Consider the following 18,706-nt stretch of genomic DNA (forward strand, 5'->3'; position numbering starts at 1 on the left):
TTCTTCCATTTTAATTTAATAGATGTTGATGCATGTTGGTCCTGAGTATTGTGGTAATTAATGCTTTTCTGCATTTCCAAAGAAATCCTGGGTTTGGGTATAAACACAAGAGGACTCCTCCACCCCTGAGGCAGGGAGTCAGTCCTCTAAAGACATAGTTTTCACAACTAGCACATGCAAGTGAGTCCTTTTTGAATTATTTCATACAGGGTTCCCAGAATTTAAATTTTATCCTATTGACTTTGAGGGGAATTGCTTTTCCCCCTACAGTGCTATTGTAGTTCACCAAGTACTCTACTGGAAATTAGTCCACCTCTCCACAATGGGAATGATCTAAAAACATGTCCCTTTACTGGTTTTCATCTGCAACAAACACTAACATCATTACTTGTCTGATGAAAACATGAATAAAGTCAGATACAGAAGTTTGTTTAGACTTCTCCCAAGAAAACTTTTTCCCTCGTAATCAGTTTTGAGCCTTCTCACTTTTCTCTCTCAATTAGACTTGGAACTCACTGAAGCCTGGAATGTGCTTTGGAATATTTTTATTTTCCATCAAAAGGCTCAGAACAGTACCAATAACCAGGGATCAATAAATGACTTTTGCGTGAATTTATTTAGTCTTTGGAACAATGTCTTTGGTAGTGAAGTCTCAGTTGAAGAGGATTACTTACGAGTTGTTTCCCTCGGAATAATAAGATTGGAAGGTGTTTTCTTTCTTTCTGGAAGAATAAAATCTGCTTGTCCGGGTGCAAGTTTAGGAAATGTAAAATTGATGTATTTTTGAAATGCCATTCTCGTTTCTTGTAATTCCTCCTCCAAGAAATCTTTCCAATTTGTCATAATTCCCAGTTGTTGTGCTACCGACACCAGCTCGTCCTGAGTGTTAACCAGTTTATTCATCACATTTTCAAGTGTGGCCTGATGGGCTTTCTCTGCTTCTTGAAGCACTTCCTGGACTTCTTCCTGCTTCTGCCTCTGAGCCATGCAATAGTAGATGTTCATTTCATGTTCTTTTTCCTTTACCAATTTGCTCACACTCTTCCTCTCATCCTTAACAATGGTCATACCAGCATTCATAAATTCATCCATGACCTTCCTACAAAAGATAATATGGGTTTTTAAGTTAGACGGACTAGCCACTAATAACAGAAAGATTTTGTCTTTTCAGCACGGTTGTATGAAAATTTATTGCATTGTTTAGGTGAGACACCAGGCTGAGACAGGCTGGTAGAGATGGGCTTCTGGATTCCATTAGCTGTTAACAATCAAAAAACATTTTTCAGAGTAGGGAGGTCGTCCATGGACTTCCCCACTGTGGGCTAAGGAGAGGTCACCAGTCTAGTGTCTGGCAGTAACTTTAGAAACCCAAGTCCACCTTGGCCAGAAAAATATGAGTGCAGCGTGCTTGAAAATGAAGATACAGCCTTAGCCAGTTTTGCTCAATGGTTGGAGCATCGACCTGCAGACTGAAGGGTCATGGGTTTGATTCCTGTCAAGGGCATGTACCTTGGTTGCAGGCTTGATTCCTGGCCCCAGTTGGGGCATGTGCAGGAGGCAACCAATCCATGTATCTCACTCACATTGATGTTTCTCTCTCTCTCTGTCTCCCCCTTCCGCTCTCCTCCCTTCCACTCTCTCTAAAAATCAATGGGAAAAATACCCTAGGATGAGGATTAACAGGAAAGAAGAGGAGGAGGGGGAGAAGGAGGAGGAGGAGGAGGAGGAGGAGGAGGAGGAGGAGGAGGAGGAGGAGGGTGGTCAAAGTTCCAAATCCCTGGAGAAAGTATTTCTCTTTTTTAAAAAAAGTGTTGTTTTATTAATTTCAGAAAGGAAGGGAGAGGGAGAGAGAGAAACATCAATGATGAGAAAGAATCACTGATTGGCTGCCTCCCGCACACCCCACACTGTGGATGGAGCCCACAACCCAGGCATGTGCCCTGACTGGGAATTGAACCATGACCTCCTCATTCGCAGGATGATGCTCAACCACTGAGCCCTGGTGGTCGGGCGAGAAAGTATTTCTGTATATCAATCCAGCTATCTCCCTTTAGCCAGAAGGGAAAACACTGTACTCACAAGTCAGGTTGAGCTCTGATTTTTATTTTATCTGAGCAATACTCTCTGACAGCTGACTCAAACCTTTTGGTCTCAAAATCTCTTTTTGTTCTTCAAATGACCAAGGAACTTTCGTTTATATGGGTTATATCTAGTGACACTATCAGTATTAGAAATTAAGAGTAAGACAAAAATATTTATAAATTCATATAAAGTATTAGTAAATCCATTCAATATTAACATAACTTTTATGAAAAGTATATTTTCCAAATCATAACAACTTTTGGTAAGAAAAGTGACATAATTTTACATTTTTTAAAAAACTCTTTACTGTCTGGCATAGTAGAAAAAAAAGCTGGATTTTCATATTGTTACAATCTGTTGTGATATCACACATCAGAAAATCCTGGAAAATGCCACTATATATTCTGTAGATAATGAGAGTAAAAAGGTAAATAACACTTTAGTATTATTAAGAAAGTAGCTTTAACCTCATGGACCCCCAAAAGGGTCTGGGGACCACACTTTGAGAAGTACTGCTGAATGAATTCACAGACCTGTAGCTACAATGTATGTAATTAGATATAATTTATAGCAGCCTACTGTACTGAATTCTTACCATGTGCTAGGCAGGTTAATGAGCACCCTGTGCATATATATGGAGTTAATGATTCCTCAAAACAACCCCATGAGGTGGGCCTATTGTTATACCTACTTCACTGATCAGGAAACAGGCTCAGGGAGACCAAGTAACTTGCCCAATTTCACGTAATTAGTCAAAGTGGCAAAATGAGCACCGAGACCCAGGCAGTCTGAGTGGCTCTTAGCCACTGTGAAGTACTTCCAATGGGTGTCTCTGGATAACCTCATTTGGTAGAACCTCTAAAGATTTGAAAATTTAAAGACACCCATAAATTTGGATTTAAGTATTTATGGTTGTTACTAAAAACCCTCCCCCTCTGTCTCCTAGACTAATACAGTCTTTCCAAGATTTTCATATTGTTTCAACCACCTCGCCTTTCTTCTAAAATTGATCCCCAAGATACAATTAGTTCTCATTATCTCTGATCTTTAAACTTGACTTTCAAACCTGACAGACTTCCCTAGTCTTGAGGTAAGAGGTTAAGGGCAAATAGCTTAGTAGAAAAAAAGCTGTCCTTAACCTCTCTAGCTGCTATGCTCTTTCTCCTTTTCCCAGCAACTAAGCTATATCCATCATTACTAACAAGGATTAACATTAACTGAGTATTTACTATGTCCCAGGGACAATGCTATATATTTTACATGCATTCCATTCCATTTAATTTTAACAATAACCCACTGAAGCTGGTATGATTTTTATTTATTATCTTTTATTAGTCCCATGTAACAGGTGAGAAAATTAAGGCTTAGAGATCTAGTTATTGTTCAATGTCACACAATTGAGAAGGTGGGATAGTTCCTGCCCTTCACCATTACCTGCTTCAATCATGTAAGAGGCCACTATAAATTTTATATAAGGGGAAGGGTAATACAATAATAATGTTTTAGAACTGTTATTCTAGCAATATCAGGTAAATCGAATCTTACATAGGATAGAGACCAATTTATACTACTATTTTGTAATATTCTGAGAGTGCAAAGTTAGGGTCTGAATGCATGGTGAAAGAGAAAGAAATAGGAAGAAAGAAAGGGATAAATCCAAGAAATATTACACAGTCGTTAAGTGCCAGAAGTTATGACTGCTATGGGATAGTGGAGGCAGAAAGAGGAGGAATCAAAGCCACCTTCCGGATTCTCAGCTGGGTCACAGGAGAGCGGAGGCACTGTTATGGAAGGGACAGCACGACAGAGGTGGGAGTGTGCATCTGCCCACACCTTAGGGCAGTGGTTCTCAACCTCCTGGCCCTTTAAATACAGTTCTTTATGTTGTGACCCAACCATAAAATTATTTTCGTTGCTACTGCGTAACTGTAATGTTGCTACTGTTATAAATTGTAATGTAAATATCTGATATGCAGGATGGTCTTAGGCGACCCCTCTGAAAGGGGTGTTCGATTGCCAAAGGGGTCGCGACCCACAGGTTGAGAACCACTGCCTTAGGGTTTAGTCTGATGTTTGATGAAATCTGCAGTATAGTGGGAAATTGTGAAGGTGATGACCAGGCCCTGGGGCTCAGACAGAAGGAACTAGAGCAGTGGTTCTTAATCTTCCTAATGCCACGACCCTTTAATACAGTTCCTCATGTTGTGGTGACCCCCAATTTCATTGTTACAAATTGAACATAATTAAAGCATAGTGATTAATCACAAAAACAATATGTAATTATATATGTGTTTTCCGATGGTCTTAGGTGACCCCTCTGAAAGGGTTGTTCGACCCCCAAAGGGGTCGCGACCCATAGGTTGAGAACCGCTGAGCTAGAGGAAGCTTCCTTGAGCCAGCCCCAAATCCCCAAGGAGGAAGCTGTGCTCTGTGGCCAGCAGGCCCGGCTGTCTCCTGGCCCCACAGAGGAGGTGTTCATCTATGAGGTTGACTTGAAGGCTCCACCAGAGATGATCTCAGGTAAAACTGCTCAAATACAGTGCATCTTAGACAACTCCGACTCCTACCCTCCATGCTATAACCCACTTTAAATGACTTACTATCAAAATCTGTACTTGCTACGAGGATCTGGTCTCTCTCTATTTTTTGGAATGCCCTTCTCAACTTTCCCAGCCTGCCTTAGAGCCTGAATTTTTGACCCTTTGGGATTCACACCTTTTGGTTTAAGGTCAGGAAATGTCTGGCTTTAATTCTGAGGACTTCTTTGAAGTTGTGGAATGGAAGCCAGGAGGGAGGAGGGTTCAGGGTATGGAGAGGGGGAGGCAGAGGGCCTGGAGTGTCCATTCATCTTTGTATCTCCCCTGCCTGGCATGGTGCCCAGTGTGTATACAACAGGCAACCAATAAATGTGTGAAATGGGTAATATAGGTGTCGTTCCCTCAATACTTTTTTGTATGCCAAATAACACCACATTTTAAAACAGCTAAATTAGAGTATTACAAAAGCCTAAACAATTCATGCTTAAAAAGGATTCTCAGCATAAGCAAAATACTCACCATAAGAAAATAGTCAGTTCTTGTCATATATATATAAAATGTTTTTTTTAAATTTATATAATTTATCCACATTTTCCCCCTAAAAGGGGGCCTGGGAATCATATCATATGAGGAAGGACCGAAGCAGCTGGTTTACAAATACTTTTTGGCTTTTCCTTCCCTTCACACTAAAGCTTGGACAGTATCTCTCTCCTCAAGCATCTGAAGGCTCACAGTGCACCGAGGGCAGACTCGGCATATTTTGGATCCACTTTAGGAAGAGGCGTTCAGCATTGGAACCAACCACCTCCACCAGCCATAGCATTCCTATCCAGAAGCACTTAGGGGGCTCCCCACGCCTAGCAGGCAGCCAGCAGGAAGGATGGCAGCTCAACTCAATGACCTCCAACGCCCCACCCCAGGGGAAGGGAATGTCTATTTGTGTAGAACCTTTCCAAGCAAAGGTTCTTTCTTGTCCCCCCCCCCCTTTTTTTAGTATCTCCTAGATAATCTGTTTAGAATCTAATCACCTCAACCCACAAAAAAGTTTTCTGTGCATTTAACAGGTTTGTCATAATATGTACGAATTCTGAATCCTTACATCTTAAGTGAAAGTTTACAGACAAATAAAAGGTCTACGGGCAGAATCCTAAACAGTGGATCTTCTGTCTATACTAATTTCTGCAATGCTCTAAAGAACACTGGAATCTGGAGTGGGTTCAGCTGACTGGAACATATCTGAACCTTTGCTTGATAAATATTTAAAGAATGCCTACCACATGCCAGGCTCTCTCTCTTCCAGGCATTTGGACACATCAATGAACAAAATGGGCCTTCCGGTTGGTTATACTTAACAGGCATGGAAGTTCCCTAATCCTCGTCAACTGATTTAATAAAAGGGGGCCATTGAAAATCTTTCATTCAAACCTCACAGCGAAAATGGAGGGGGTGAAAGCAACGGAGTGAGGAAAGGAGCAGAAGCTGCCGGTGTGAGGAGTGGGCCCACAGGCTCCTGCAGGACGGGCAGGGCTCCTGTAGATGGAGGGTGGGAGGGACAGGGGGAAGAGGACATCACTTTCCACTGCACAGGGCCACACTCATTTGGGAGTTACCACCTTCTCTAACTTTCTCCTGAAATCTCTTTCACCTTCCTCGTCTCTCTCAACAATGATCTACGATGATTTATCACCAAGGCAAGAAATGGCCACAGCTGCAGCCCTCATTCCTATTGACTGCAGAATAATAATCCTACAGGATTTTACCTTTGGCCCTGTTCTAAACAGTCCTAACAAGGAAGACTTTACCTGTTAATCATGTACAAATGGATCTATTTGTTAACTCAAGGAGCAAAGCAAAAGAGGTAAGTCCGAGACTAGGAAGCCAGATACAGAGGTTTCAGGCTTGTTCTGCTGCTACAGTTAAGTGATCGTGGGCAGGTCACTTAACATGAGGAAACTGGTTTTCTTGGTCCTGATAATCACTAGGGCTCTTTACTGCTGTCTTGTTTTTAGCTCATTCCACCAAATATTCTTTTAAAAAATATATATTATCTGATTTATGTAAAAACTATTTGTGATTGTGCACAGATATAATAAGGCTGCAAACACATTAAAAGGGCAAGGAAAGCCTGGCTGGCATGGCTCAGTGGTTGAGCATCGACCTATGAACCAGGAAGTCATGGTTCAATTCCCAGTCAGAGTAGATGCCTGGGATTGTGGGCTTGATCCCCGATAGGAGGTGTGCAGGAGGCAACCTTTCAATGATTCTCTCTCATCATTGATGTTTCTACCTACCTCTCCTTCTCCCTTCCTCTCTGAAATCAATAAAAATATTTTTTAAAATACAGGGCATGGAAAGACACAGACCCAATTATTTAAAATGATTGTCTCTGGAAGACAGGGAGAGTTGGGAAGCAGTGAGTCAGAACTTAGCAAATTTGCTCTATATATTTTCATAATGTCAGTTTCATCTACAATGTGTAATAAGATAAAAAAAATGAACACATCCATAATAGTATACATTATAGGCTAAAAAATGTGAAGATTGACTTCTATGTGTTGTGAAAAAAATATTTCTCAATTCCTCTCCTCAGCCTCTTAAAACCAAGTATACAGAATGAAAAACAATATTTAGGACAGTAGTTATCTTTTGAGAGGGAGGAGAGGAAGTGTTACCGATTTCCAACCCCTTCAGAGGGGTGGTTGGTCTTTGAGTATTCATGTTATTATTTTTTAAACCACGTGCGCGCGCACCCTTTCTCTAAGTTGGTTTTGACAGAACAAGATACTAATTTGCAAATGTGATCTCTGGAATACCTTTTCTGGGCCAGGATGGCTTCCTGGGCCAGCTGCCTCTCTTCGTCCCTGGCTTTCGCCACAGCCTCGATCTTCTCCTTGTGGCACTCCATCATGATCCTTTGGATTCTATGGACCATGCGCTGTTCTGCAGCCAAGTTTTCTCTCTGTAGTTCGTCTTCTATGTTTTGATGCATCTCTAACTTGGTTTGAGATGTTATATTCTTAAACAACAGTAAAACTAGGTTTAGAGGCTACAGCTTTGATGTTTAAAAATGCACACTAAGAAGTTATTCGAATCATAGTTCAACAACCTGATGAAATATGTACTGAGAACACTGATGGTTTAAAAAATAGTGGGTATAATAAGGAAAACTTCAGTTATATGGCACTATATAAAACCAGAATCATGCAAACTATATAGCATAAATATTTGTATAGACCGCTTTGGAAGGGAATATGCAGAAAGAGAAAATAATTGAATACAGGTATCCTTTTCCTTGATTGTATATTCGACAGTGTCATTTTATCTTTATACACAATTAGAAATACATACTATGACTCTCCTTTAGGAAGTAAGTCCTGGGAAGTGGCAGAAATAATAACTATGTCTCCTGAGCATCTCATGTGGTTAATGCTGAACATTACTGTAGTTGCAGGAACCTGCCTGCCAATCCCACTGCCACAGGGTGGAAGGACAGGAGCAAGTTGGCACTGCTCTGGGGTAGAAGGACCTCTGGACGCCTCTGACCTTACTTCATAAAGAGGACAGAGAGCACACTTGAACATTTCTCGATGATCCAGGCTAGTAAAGGTGAGTGATCGCACTCGGCTAAATACTTGATACTGCACTTAGTCATTGTCAATATGAGTTCACAGGGCTATCTGTCTCTGCTGTAAATGACCCCAGACTGCTTTGCCTTCTTAGATTTGATATCTCATTATTGTAATTTTTCTTGTCCTTCACATGCCATTGGGCTAAGTACTCCCTGTTCTAACTGGTGTCAGTGAGCTCCTTTTTGCCATTCTAGTTTCCGGCATTTAATCTATTTTGGAATTGCAAAAGCAAACAAACCACACCTATTGAGATCAAATTGTTGAGAAAGTGTAAACACCCTTTGAATTAGAAATAGAGAGGTTCTGCTATGGGTAATAAATCTGATGTCTATCTTACAGTCGGAGGACTTCACTAACTCCTTAGAGGATATTTTAAATTATTTCTGGGTTTCCCCAGAAATAATATTTTTAGGAATTGAGATTGTTGAGTAGTTGAGCCTAACATGAAATATTATTAGAATGCATTTCTACTTGAATCACAGAATTTGAAAATGACATCCCAGGCCTTTATTTTGGCTGGGTTCTGAATTAGGATTCAGAGAATTAAACCCATTCCCTCTTTTCTGTAATAACTTAGTCAAACCAAAATCATTTATTTCACTGCCTCGCATAGCATACAAAATACATATTTAAAGTTACAAAAAGAATTCAAGGAACTACTGCTTGACAGTGCTCTTAGTCAGTGGAAAGTCCCCTGATTAAATTACCTTTATTGAAATGCATTTTGAGTGCATTTAAAAGATATTATAATTTTGACATATTGTAAGAAATGGTCTCACGAGATCCATCATATTGACTGTACAGATGTTTGACAGACACACAACGTCTCTCTCAGCAGTCTCTCTTATGTATCACACATAGGAATACCTGGGCCTCTCCGAGTGCCTGGTTTCTTTCTACCTCAGGGATGTAGGGATTCACATCCTCCTTGCACTGATTGTCAGAAAGCTCAAGGCCCAATTCCAGGACCTCATGGAATACGCACATTTCTTAAGTTTTAAATTCACCCGACTTCATTGTAATTCCTACTCTAATTTTTCTTTTCTCATTTTCTCTTAGCTCCCACTCTCTTTTACTTTTTGATACTACTGTATTTGACTAAGAAAATATAAACATCTCTTCAAAATACTATCTCCATTGGATCAAATCTTGAATTTTTACTTAACATCAAGGATTTGAGACTTATCCAAATCCTTTACATCCTATTAGAGCAATACCTGGTGGTCTGTACAGATAAGAATTTAATGGTATTTAGTTCTAAAGAACTCGGTTTTCTGCTCTATTTATTGATAACCTCAAATTTTAATATGTGAGAATCACACAAGCTGCTGGTTCATAGCACTGCCAGCGAGTCTGTAGGTCAGGGGGCCCAGGAGTCTGTACATTAAGCTCCCAGGTGAGTAGGTTCTAAGGCAGGGGGTTCATGGACGCCCCTGAGCAGTACTGACATCTATGTCAGATGAATAACCCTATACATCCCTCTTAGACAAATCACGCCTGCGTGATATAAAAACACCCCTGAGACAGCAGTGTAAATGTAAATTCCTAAACCCTCCTAGACGAATATTTTAGAAAGGTCAGCCTTTAACTTTTTCCTTTTAAATCTTCTTAGGACTTCTACTTTAACATTAAGTGCACTAACTCTACCCATAGGCTATATGGAGTACAATCTTTTACTTGAAGAACAGACATCACATTTAACTTACCTTTGTGTCTTCACAACCTAATGCCAGGAGAGATACTCAAAATGTGTATCCTCTCGCTGCGCACTGGGGCGGCAGGGCCCTAGAGCCCCCTACCACGTTAAAGTGCTGCCCCTTTAAACTGCAGGATTTGGGGAGATCCAGGGCCTAGTGGGGAACCACCAGGGTGACCAAAGTATTAGGGGGTCTGAGGGGTGGTCATCAACCAACAGAGAAGTATTTCAATACTTTAAGAACCAGTGTGGCCGGACGGGACAGGCCAGCGGAGAAGCAGGCCTTCCTAGACATGCTGTAAATGCTCTACGTGTTGAACTGAAAGAGGAGACGGACAGTGGACCAGCAGCAGCCAACTCCACAGGGGCCCTGGCCCTGGAGCCAAGCCGGGAGGGCCCCGCACCTTTAGGAACCGTGGAGCAGAGGGCCCTCTCTCCTGGCAAGTTTTCTGAGGACAAGGACAGTCTATGTGATCTCACCTAGTACAGATCCGATATAAGGTACCGCTGCCCACAATGAATAAACGGGCCCCGGGCCCCAAACTTATCAGTTATGTTTTTACTAACTTTGGCCAAACCTGGAGCCAGACCTCTGCCACTTTCCCTCCCGCCTCAGCCCACGAATCATTGCATCTGTGCTGGGTCCTGTCCTGTCCCTCCTGGCCATATGTGAGAACAGTTCTGTACCTTTTCCTCCAGCAGACTTTGTAGCTGAGGTACCGAACTCAACAACCAGTCCCTGGGCCTCTGCTGGACATTTGCTTATTACCCACAGTCCTGTGCTTGAACAAGCTAGAAAGGGTATCTCCCCGCACCTGCACCCCCTCCCCCACCCTCCTAGTGCATGACCTCTGGTCTTGAAGAAAATACTTGAGAAACAGCTCAGTGCAGACTTAGGTAAAAGGATAGGATCAGAGAGTCCAGGAGAAGAAAGGGAACAGCCCATTTCCTTCGTTTAACCCTGTCTGAGCACTAAGTCAAACACGGTGCTGGTCACTGGGCCAGATGGTAACGAGACAGACACGCCCTCGTGGAGGCTCCAGTCAAGTGGGGATCAGACACTTAACAAGTGGTCACACAATCCAATTACAACAGTGACGGGTGGCAACTGCTGTGAAAGCGGACGGGGTGTCAAGGACAGTATATAGGGGGGCAGGGGGTCGGGGGGGGGGAGGGCAGAGCTGGTGGGCAAAGCTTCCTGTGCGTCGTGATGTTTGAACTAAATCTGAGGGAGTGCAGGAAGCACAACCCAGCAGGCACCAAGGTGAGAGGTGCACAGTGTGTTCCAGTCCTCCGGTCCGAGGAACCACAGAAGGGCAGTGAGAGGAGGGAAAGAACAAGCAGTAAGAGATGTGGTAGGTCAGGGGGGCAGGGGTGGCTCCTTGGGGCCTGGAAACCCCCTAAAGGTTTGGGTTTATGACCCCAAAGGTTGTGGGATTCTGCGCCCACTGAGTGTTCAGCATCTCTTCTGCGACAGTCCGGGACCTCCCAGCCAACCTCCAGAGACACCCTGTCTAGATCTTACACATTATTCCCTTGCCAGAGCTTTTAGTCATTTCAGTACTATTAAAAAGACAACAAGCCACTATAAAAACCTGTAATTTTTTTCGATGTTCCTCTTCCAGAATCTGAATGTTGATGTTATGTTTGTCATTTGCTTCTTCAAGTGCTTTCTCTACTGCTTGCTTTTGGCGTTCATCAGCCTTTGAAAGAAAGAGTCCATTTATTTATTAGTATAATAGCTTTTTATGTTTACTGAAAATTAACAAACACCACGGGTCTCTAATTACTTGCCCTGTTCCCATCTCACACCTCCCACAGCAAACTGTCTGCATGGGCCAGATGCCCTCACACATCCCAACAGTGGTAACCTTGCAGTTTCAGGAACTTGCCAAAGGTCCCACAGGTAGCCAGGATTTAACACCAGTTCTGCCTGACTATATTGTTTCCAACAAATCCAAACAGTGAAAGAAAGGTTAACTTAGCTTGATTTGCAACTTTTTACCTGAGCCCACAAATCAGCTTCTGCTAGTGCAACACGTTCTCTGAGTACAGCCTCTTGAAATAGTTCTTCTTTATACAAAAGATCTGCCCCGATATCTGTGTATTTGAAGAGAAATAATTACAAGTGTCCACGGACATTTCTTGGCTTCCCTTTTCACTATGATCGCGTTATTAGAGTCATCTCAGAGATACATATATATCACATCCTTTTAAGAGATGTCAATCTTTTCTTTAAAGATACTGATGAAAGGGGTAAGTTGCTTCCTAGTTGACTGGGAGGGAATGCATAGCACTGTTAGGCCTGGATGGAGTCAGTGATGTGATGTCAGTCCACATGGTGGGCAACTGGAGAAGGAAAGTGGCAAAAAGGTGCCCATTTTGTACTCCTACAGAAGAATAAGCAAGTGAATATTCAAGATTACCCAGCTCCTCTCTCCCTGCTCATATCTGGGTGTTGGTGTTACCTCCACCCAGACAGTGGTAGCAGAATGCCTTAATCCGTTACATGCCTTTCTTCAGTGTTTTCTTGGGTTTAGCTGCTTCAGTTGTGGAGTGAGTTAAGGGGTAGTAGTTTAGAACTTCTCCATCAATGATCTAACTTAATTTCCAAATAATAATATTCTCACAATAACACCCTCCCTCCCCAAACAAGGAAATGAAAGCCTAAAGAGGTGAGAGGACCACACAGTATTAGATAGCTGGACCTGGAGCCACACCCCGATCACAGCGCTGGGCACAGGTTCTCTTCATCTTCTCCTACCAGACTGTGTTGTCAGAGGTGATGACGAATCCTATAAGCGCTGAAATCACACACAGTGATCTTTCTCTCCAACCCAAACTCTTAGTGTTTATTCTTTATTCCGCTCATTTCTCACACCTAAGATTTGTTGAATTATTAGCTTTTCATGTGATTAGGTCTTGATGATCAACTTCCTAAAATGACAAAGCACACCCTACACTGCAGTGCTCTCTCTCATCATGCCTAGCTTGGCAATAAGCACAGATAAGACATTGCGGACTCATGTGTTTGTCTGCCCAACATCTCTTCTCTACCTCTGGTAACAGGTCCCATTTCTCTCAAGAACTTCCCTCTCTCACTTCAGGATAGCTACATGATCAATTTCATGAAACTATACACGGGGGGAGGGGGGCAAGGGGGAAAAGGGTGGCGGGTAGTGGGGAAGAGTGCATATAAGACCCGTGCCTGCGTTAAATTTAAATGTACTGTCCCAATACTGATTTCCCAGTTTTGACAATGTACTAGTGTTATGTAAGATATCAGCAAGAGAATCTAGTCAAGGAAGCATTTGGAAAAAACAGGCATGTGTTACACACTGCACAAATGGATGGTGTACATGTTAGATATTAAGCATTAATAAATAATTATCATCAAGGATTTTTTAAAATTTTAATCCACTGGTGGAGTTATTTTATTACAAACAGCACAGCAAACAAAACTGGTGTAATTTGAATTTCTGATCATAATTACTATTTTTAAAATTTGTGAGTCTTAAACTATTTCTAAATAAAAGGCTATTAAAATATGTAAAAATATTTTTAAAAATAGGCCCTGGCTGGGTAGCTCAGTTGGTTACAGCATCATCCTGATAAGTTCAATCTCCAGTCAGGGCACATACAAGAAGCAATCAATGAATGCATAAATAAATGGAACAACAAATTCTCTTTTTCTCTCTTTTCCCCTTCTTCTTTCTCTAAAATCAGCAAATAAATAAATAAAATAATAATTAAAAATAAAAACAACACATGCTGAGGCCTGATTCTAAAGGTTCTAATTTAGTGGGTCTGTGTTAGATTAGTATTAAATCCAATGAGTCTATGTTTGGATTTCGTAGTAAAAACAAATTTTTTAAAACTTCTGTATTGTACTGCTAGGCTTGAGAACGACTGCCCTATGCAATACTCATTAGCATTTATACAGACATTTCAACATGCCTTTGAATTTACTTATAAAGAACATAGAATATTGACTCTTTTGACTTTAGTCAATGACAAATGCAGGTCAAGTCACTGAAAATAAAAGATTAATTTCTAACTAGTTAGATTTAATGTATCCACTTAATGTTTGGATTCAGATATCCCAGAACGTATAAGGAGTCAATCAATAAAAGCTTATCTAAGAATGGCTATCCACTGTCCTGGGTGTAAAAAGTAAAATCATTTTAGAGGTTATAGTTAATAAGTCATATTAAACATTTACTAAAATTAATCAGTTTGGTATTGATATTTTTAGAGGATCATTCCAATTTGATCTCCCCCTACAATTTAGTTTTTTCAAAACATCCTCCATTCTCTAGCGTTTATATTTTCAAAAATCAGGAGTAAAATTAAATCACCACTGGTTTACCATGTTAAAGGGAAAAAAGAAATCAGAAGAGTATTTTGAGAGTCCTTAGGAAAACATTTCAAAGGCCCAAAGTCAGACTGAAAACTCTGATGGGAATAAGAGGGAAACCCGTTAATTACAATTTGATTTATTACAAGTGTATATGTAGTTAATATTCTCATGTTATCCACATGCATCTACCGTTATGTCACTGGCTACTAATATAGTTTCTTTCACCCATTTATTAAGGTATTAGGGATATTTCTTCTCCTATGTGTGTAGCAGGTGCCCAAGTATGGGTGGGCAAGGACATAAAGAGCTCCCACTTACTATATGTGCCAGGCTTAATAAGAGGTTTCAAATACAGGGTGAGGGGAAAATGGGTCTACAGTTATTCATATGGAAAATGATATAATTAATTAAAAAATAATACAAGAATAAACTGTTTCACAGACTCACAACTATGAAACTCCTTTTGCCCATAAACACTGTATTTCTTAAGAGCCTCATAATAAACCTGCAAGATATCTATCAACATCCCTATTTACATATAAGTTAACAGATTGAGAAGCTAAGTATCCTGTCCGAGACACACAAATGGTAAATGGAGAAGCTAGATTTCAACCTGTGTTCTCATGACAAACAGATACCCCTATAGGACAAGCAACTTTGATCAAGAAAGCTGACAAAAGTATATATAACAACAGGAAGACATACAATGCTATAAACATTAGAACAAAAGCAAACAGCGAAGTCACTTACCCAGTATATCTTTGTGAGTGTAAAAGCGTGTCTTAAATGGCTTGTATTCATGGATCCGTTTGAAGACTTCCCCAAAAGGAGCTGGTGGAATTATTTTATTACAAACAGCGCAGCAAACAAAATTGGTGTAATCTGAATTTCGGATCATATTTAAATTTCAGATGTCTTTTACTATGTATAGTTATAATACTCTTAGGAGCATAAAAAGTAGTGTTGAGAAAAGCTAGATGTTTAGAGAGGCCCAAGATTCTAGGATAATGCTAGAGGCTGGTAAGGATTAAATGATTCACCATGATTAGGTAGTGGGTATGCGCCTGATGTGAGAGAATGCTACTGAAAGCCTCTGCATGTGAGGTTGGGAAGACTTAAGCTGCTGCTCCCTCCCAGACACTAGCATTAAATTGTTAACTTACTTAGCAACTGTTGCTAGGTCAGACAAGCTTTGCTCATAAAAGCAACTAGAAATGACAAAAAGTGTAGCATGGTACAGCCATTCATTTCCAAAATACTTTCTGTATTAGTTTCTTGTTGCTGCTGTAACAAATTACCACATATTTGGTGGTTTAAAACAACACAAATTTATTCTCTTTAGTCAGAAGTTCAAAATGAGCCTAAAATTAAGGTGTCAGCAGGGCTTTAGGGAAAATGTTTCCTTACCTTTTCCATCTTCTGTAGACCACCCACATTCCTTGGCTCGTGGCCTTGCATCCTTTAGCCTTTTCTCCCATTTGCACGGTGACATCGCTTCCTCCTCGGATCTTCTGCCTCCCTTTCCTAAGGACCTGTGTGAGTGTATCAGGCCTCCCCAGATAATAAAATCCTTAACTTAATCACATCTGCCAAGCCTCCTTTGCTATATAAGATAACAGACTCACCGGTCCCAGGGGTTAGGACATGGACATCTTCGGAGGTAGGTGGGGAAGGGGAGCATTATTCAGCCCACCACACTTTAAGTGATAAAAGAATTGATTCCTTTTAGACCAGCAAAGGAGGGAGTTTAATTTCCCCCCCAGAAGATCTGTAATGTAGTTTTGATGCCATGGCAATAAAACTGGGAAATATCACAGTATTTTAAAGAAAAAATTACTTTCATTAAGTCAGCACTCAAAATTACTAAGCCTGGTTTTTGAAATCACATCCTATCTAATAATAGACAAACATGGTAATTGACCATACCTTCGCTACGCCTCCCATTGGCTAATCAGCATGATGTGCAAATTAACTGCCAACAAAGACGGCAGCTAATTTGCATACTGCAGGCAGGGCAGGCCAGGGTGAGCCGCCATCGGGGCCCCCTGTGCTGCCTAAGCCCCGCCCCAGCCAGGACCCCCGTGTGCGGCCCTGAGAGGGCGGGACCCCCAGGACCCAGGAGCCACCTTGCCTATGGCCTGTGATCATGATCGGAAAGCCGGGCCGCAGGCAAGGCGGCACCCCGGGACCCAGGAGCCCATCGGCGAGGTCTGCAAGTGAAGCAGCAATCAAGCTATCAGAGGGAGGGTGGGGGGAGGAAGGAGCTACAGGAGCAGCTCTGGCTGGAGACTGAAGACTCCTGCAGGAGCGAGGAGCAAAGACTGAAGGCTCCAGCCACAGCAAAGACTGTGTCCAGAGCAAAGATAGAAGGCGGTGGCCAGAGTGAAGGTCTAGGTCCCGGGTGCCAGAGGAAAACTGGTGCTGGCAGCCAGGAGAAAGAAGGCCTATTGCACAAATCTTCGTGCAATGGGCCTCTAGTCTATATATATTGTATATATATAAAAGCCTAATATGCAAATTATCCCAACAGGAGTTCGACGAGAATACTGATCGCTCGCTATGACGTGCTCTGATCACCAGGGGGCGGCACAGAACAAAGGAAGGTCCCAGCCATCAGCTGGAGAAGGGAGGCCCCAGCCGGCAGCCGGCAGCCGGCAGCTGGCAGCAGCAGCTGGGGAAGGGAAGCTTGGGCCAGCACTCAGGAAAGGGAGGCCCCAGCCAGCAGCTGGAAGGAAGGCCCAGGCTGGCAGCTGGAAGGCCCTGATTGGCCCTGATTGCTGGCCAGACCTAGGGACCCTACCCGTGCACAAATTTTGTGCACCAGACCTCTAGTAGTTAAGTAATTTATGTAGTTAAATAATTTGTTGCCCTTGTTTTAAAATGTAAAGTCTGCATTCTAAGAACCCCCCTGGTGCCTGAAAAACTGGGACAGATTGGTTAACTATGAAAGATAAGTCTATAAACCAATAAATAATTTAACTATTTGCTTCAGGGAATTGTTGAAAGCTTGTTCCTCTGGGCAAATAACTCCTCTATCAGAACAGATTGATTCCCCGGGCAAAAAGGTCACTTGCCCTTTATCAATCAATAGTCTACTTACCAAGACTTGCTTCAAGACCTAATCTATTAGGTCTTGCCCAATCTCAGACAGATTCCCACATTAAAAGACCTCCTTTAACTCCTTGAACCCACACTCCAAAATGCTGTCAATATCTTGCCCTAACCATTCCCTTCTTGGACATGACTGACTTTGACAAAGTGGCATTTTCCCTTAGAGAATGAATAAAAACATCAACACATAGCCAGTCAGTCTTTGACACTCTACACACACAGACTGTGCTATAACTGTAACCATCTTGTAAAAAGTATCATAGTTAGGTACTTGTTCCTAAAATTCAATGTGACTTTTATCTCACACTATTTTTCTTTCACAACCATGTGCCTCACCAAATCTACTGCCACCTTAGTTCATTCATGTGGACATCCACATGGCTCAAGGCTGTAGCCTGTGCAGTTCCTGCTACGATATCTCTTGACTGTTCACCTAACTAATATCTCCTCCACCAAATATCAACTTATTTTGCTGAATACTAGAAGAATTCTAATAGATGTGATACTAAATATGTAAGTTGAAAACAGAATTCAAGTTCATTAATAACCGAAGTCTACAGGGAAACCATAATTATTAAGCAAAACATAGTACTTTACATTAAAAGGCATTTTGCCCTGGCCCATGTTGCTCAGTGGTCAGAGCGTCAGCCCTCGCACCAAAGGGTCCATTCCTGGTCAATGGCACATACCTGGGTTGCCTGTTCCATTCCCAGCCTGGTTGGGGTGCGTGCAGGAGGCAACCAATGGATGTGTCTCTTTCACATTGATGTTTCTCTCTCTCTGTCCTTCTCTCTCTCTTGCTCCATCCCTACCTTCCACTCTCTAAAAATCAATGGAAAAAATATCCTCTTTGAGGATTAAAAAAATGAAAAGGCATTTTATACCACCTAAGTGCAATTTAAACTACATAAAGTGTACCATATAGAGAAACATAGCAAAAAAATATTTTATTTAGGGCTCAGTAGTAAAGATTTAATTTAGTTGCATATAGGTAACACAATTAGCTAAGTTCTTTAATATCTACAAAATCAGACATAATTGTATTTTCATGTGTCTTTACAAAAACCACAATAAAGTTTTGGAAATTAAAAATTTACATTATGATAAACTCTGCTCGTACAGCTGTTATTACTTCATAATACTAAATGAAACAAAATTTCAGAGATGAGATTTATTACTGAGCCCTAATTACAATGATTTAGAGAATGGGGTAAATGTCTAGAAATAGAACAGGTCCAGAACCCTTGTCAGAAAGATTTAAATTATATCAGGTAAACCCAGGACAGTGAGG

General features: G+C 41.5%; 1 protein-coding gene across 2 annotated transcripts; it reads right to left on the reverse strand.

Moving 5' to 3' along the window:
* Positions 1 to 597: 597 nt before the first annotated feature.
* C6H6orf163 (chromosome 6 C6orf163 homolog) lies at positions 598 to 16,321 on the reverse strand. Of its 2 annotated transcripts, XM_059701007.1 has the most exons (6): positions 15,712 to 16,321; positions 15,055 to 15,135; positions 11,950 to 12,044; positions 11,540 to 11,647; positions 7,433 to 7,635; positions 598 to 1,099 (listed from the first exon to the last, which is right to left on the reverse strand). In XM_059701007.1, the coding sequence occupies exons 1-6, from the start codon at positions 15,794 to 15,796 to the stop codon at positions 667 to 669; spliced, it is 1,005 nt and encodes a 334-aa protein (XP_059556990.1). In that variant the 5' UTR covers positions 15,797 to 16,321; the 3' UTR covers positions 598 to 666. The 2 variants fall into 2 exon arrangements, with proteins under 2 accessions (XP_059556990.1, XP_059556992.1); XM_059701009.1 differs by having other exon boundaries at positions 15,055 to 16,321.
* Positions 16,322 to 18,706: the final 2,385 nt, after the last annotated feature.

The sequence above is a fragment of the Myotis daubentonii genome, chromosome 6 (assembly GCF_963259705.1).
Source record: "Myotis daubentonii chromosome 6, mMyoDau2.1, whole genome shotgun sequence".
NCBI lineage: Eukaryota > Metazoa > Chordata > Mammalia > Chiroptera > Vespertilionidae > Myotis > Myotis daubentonii.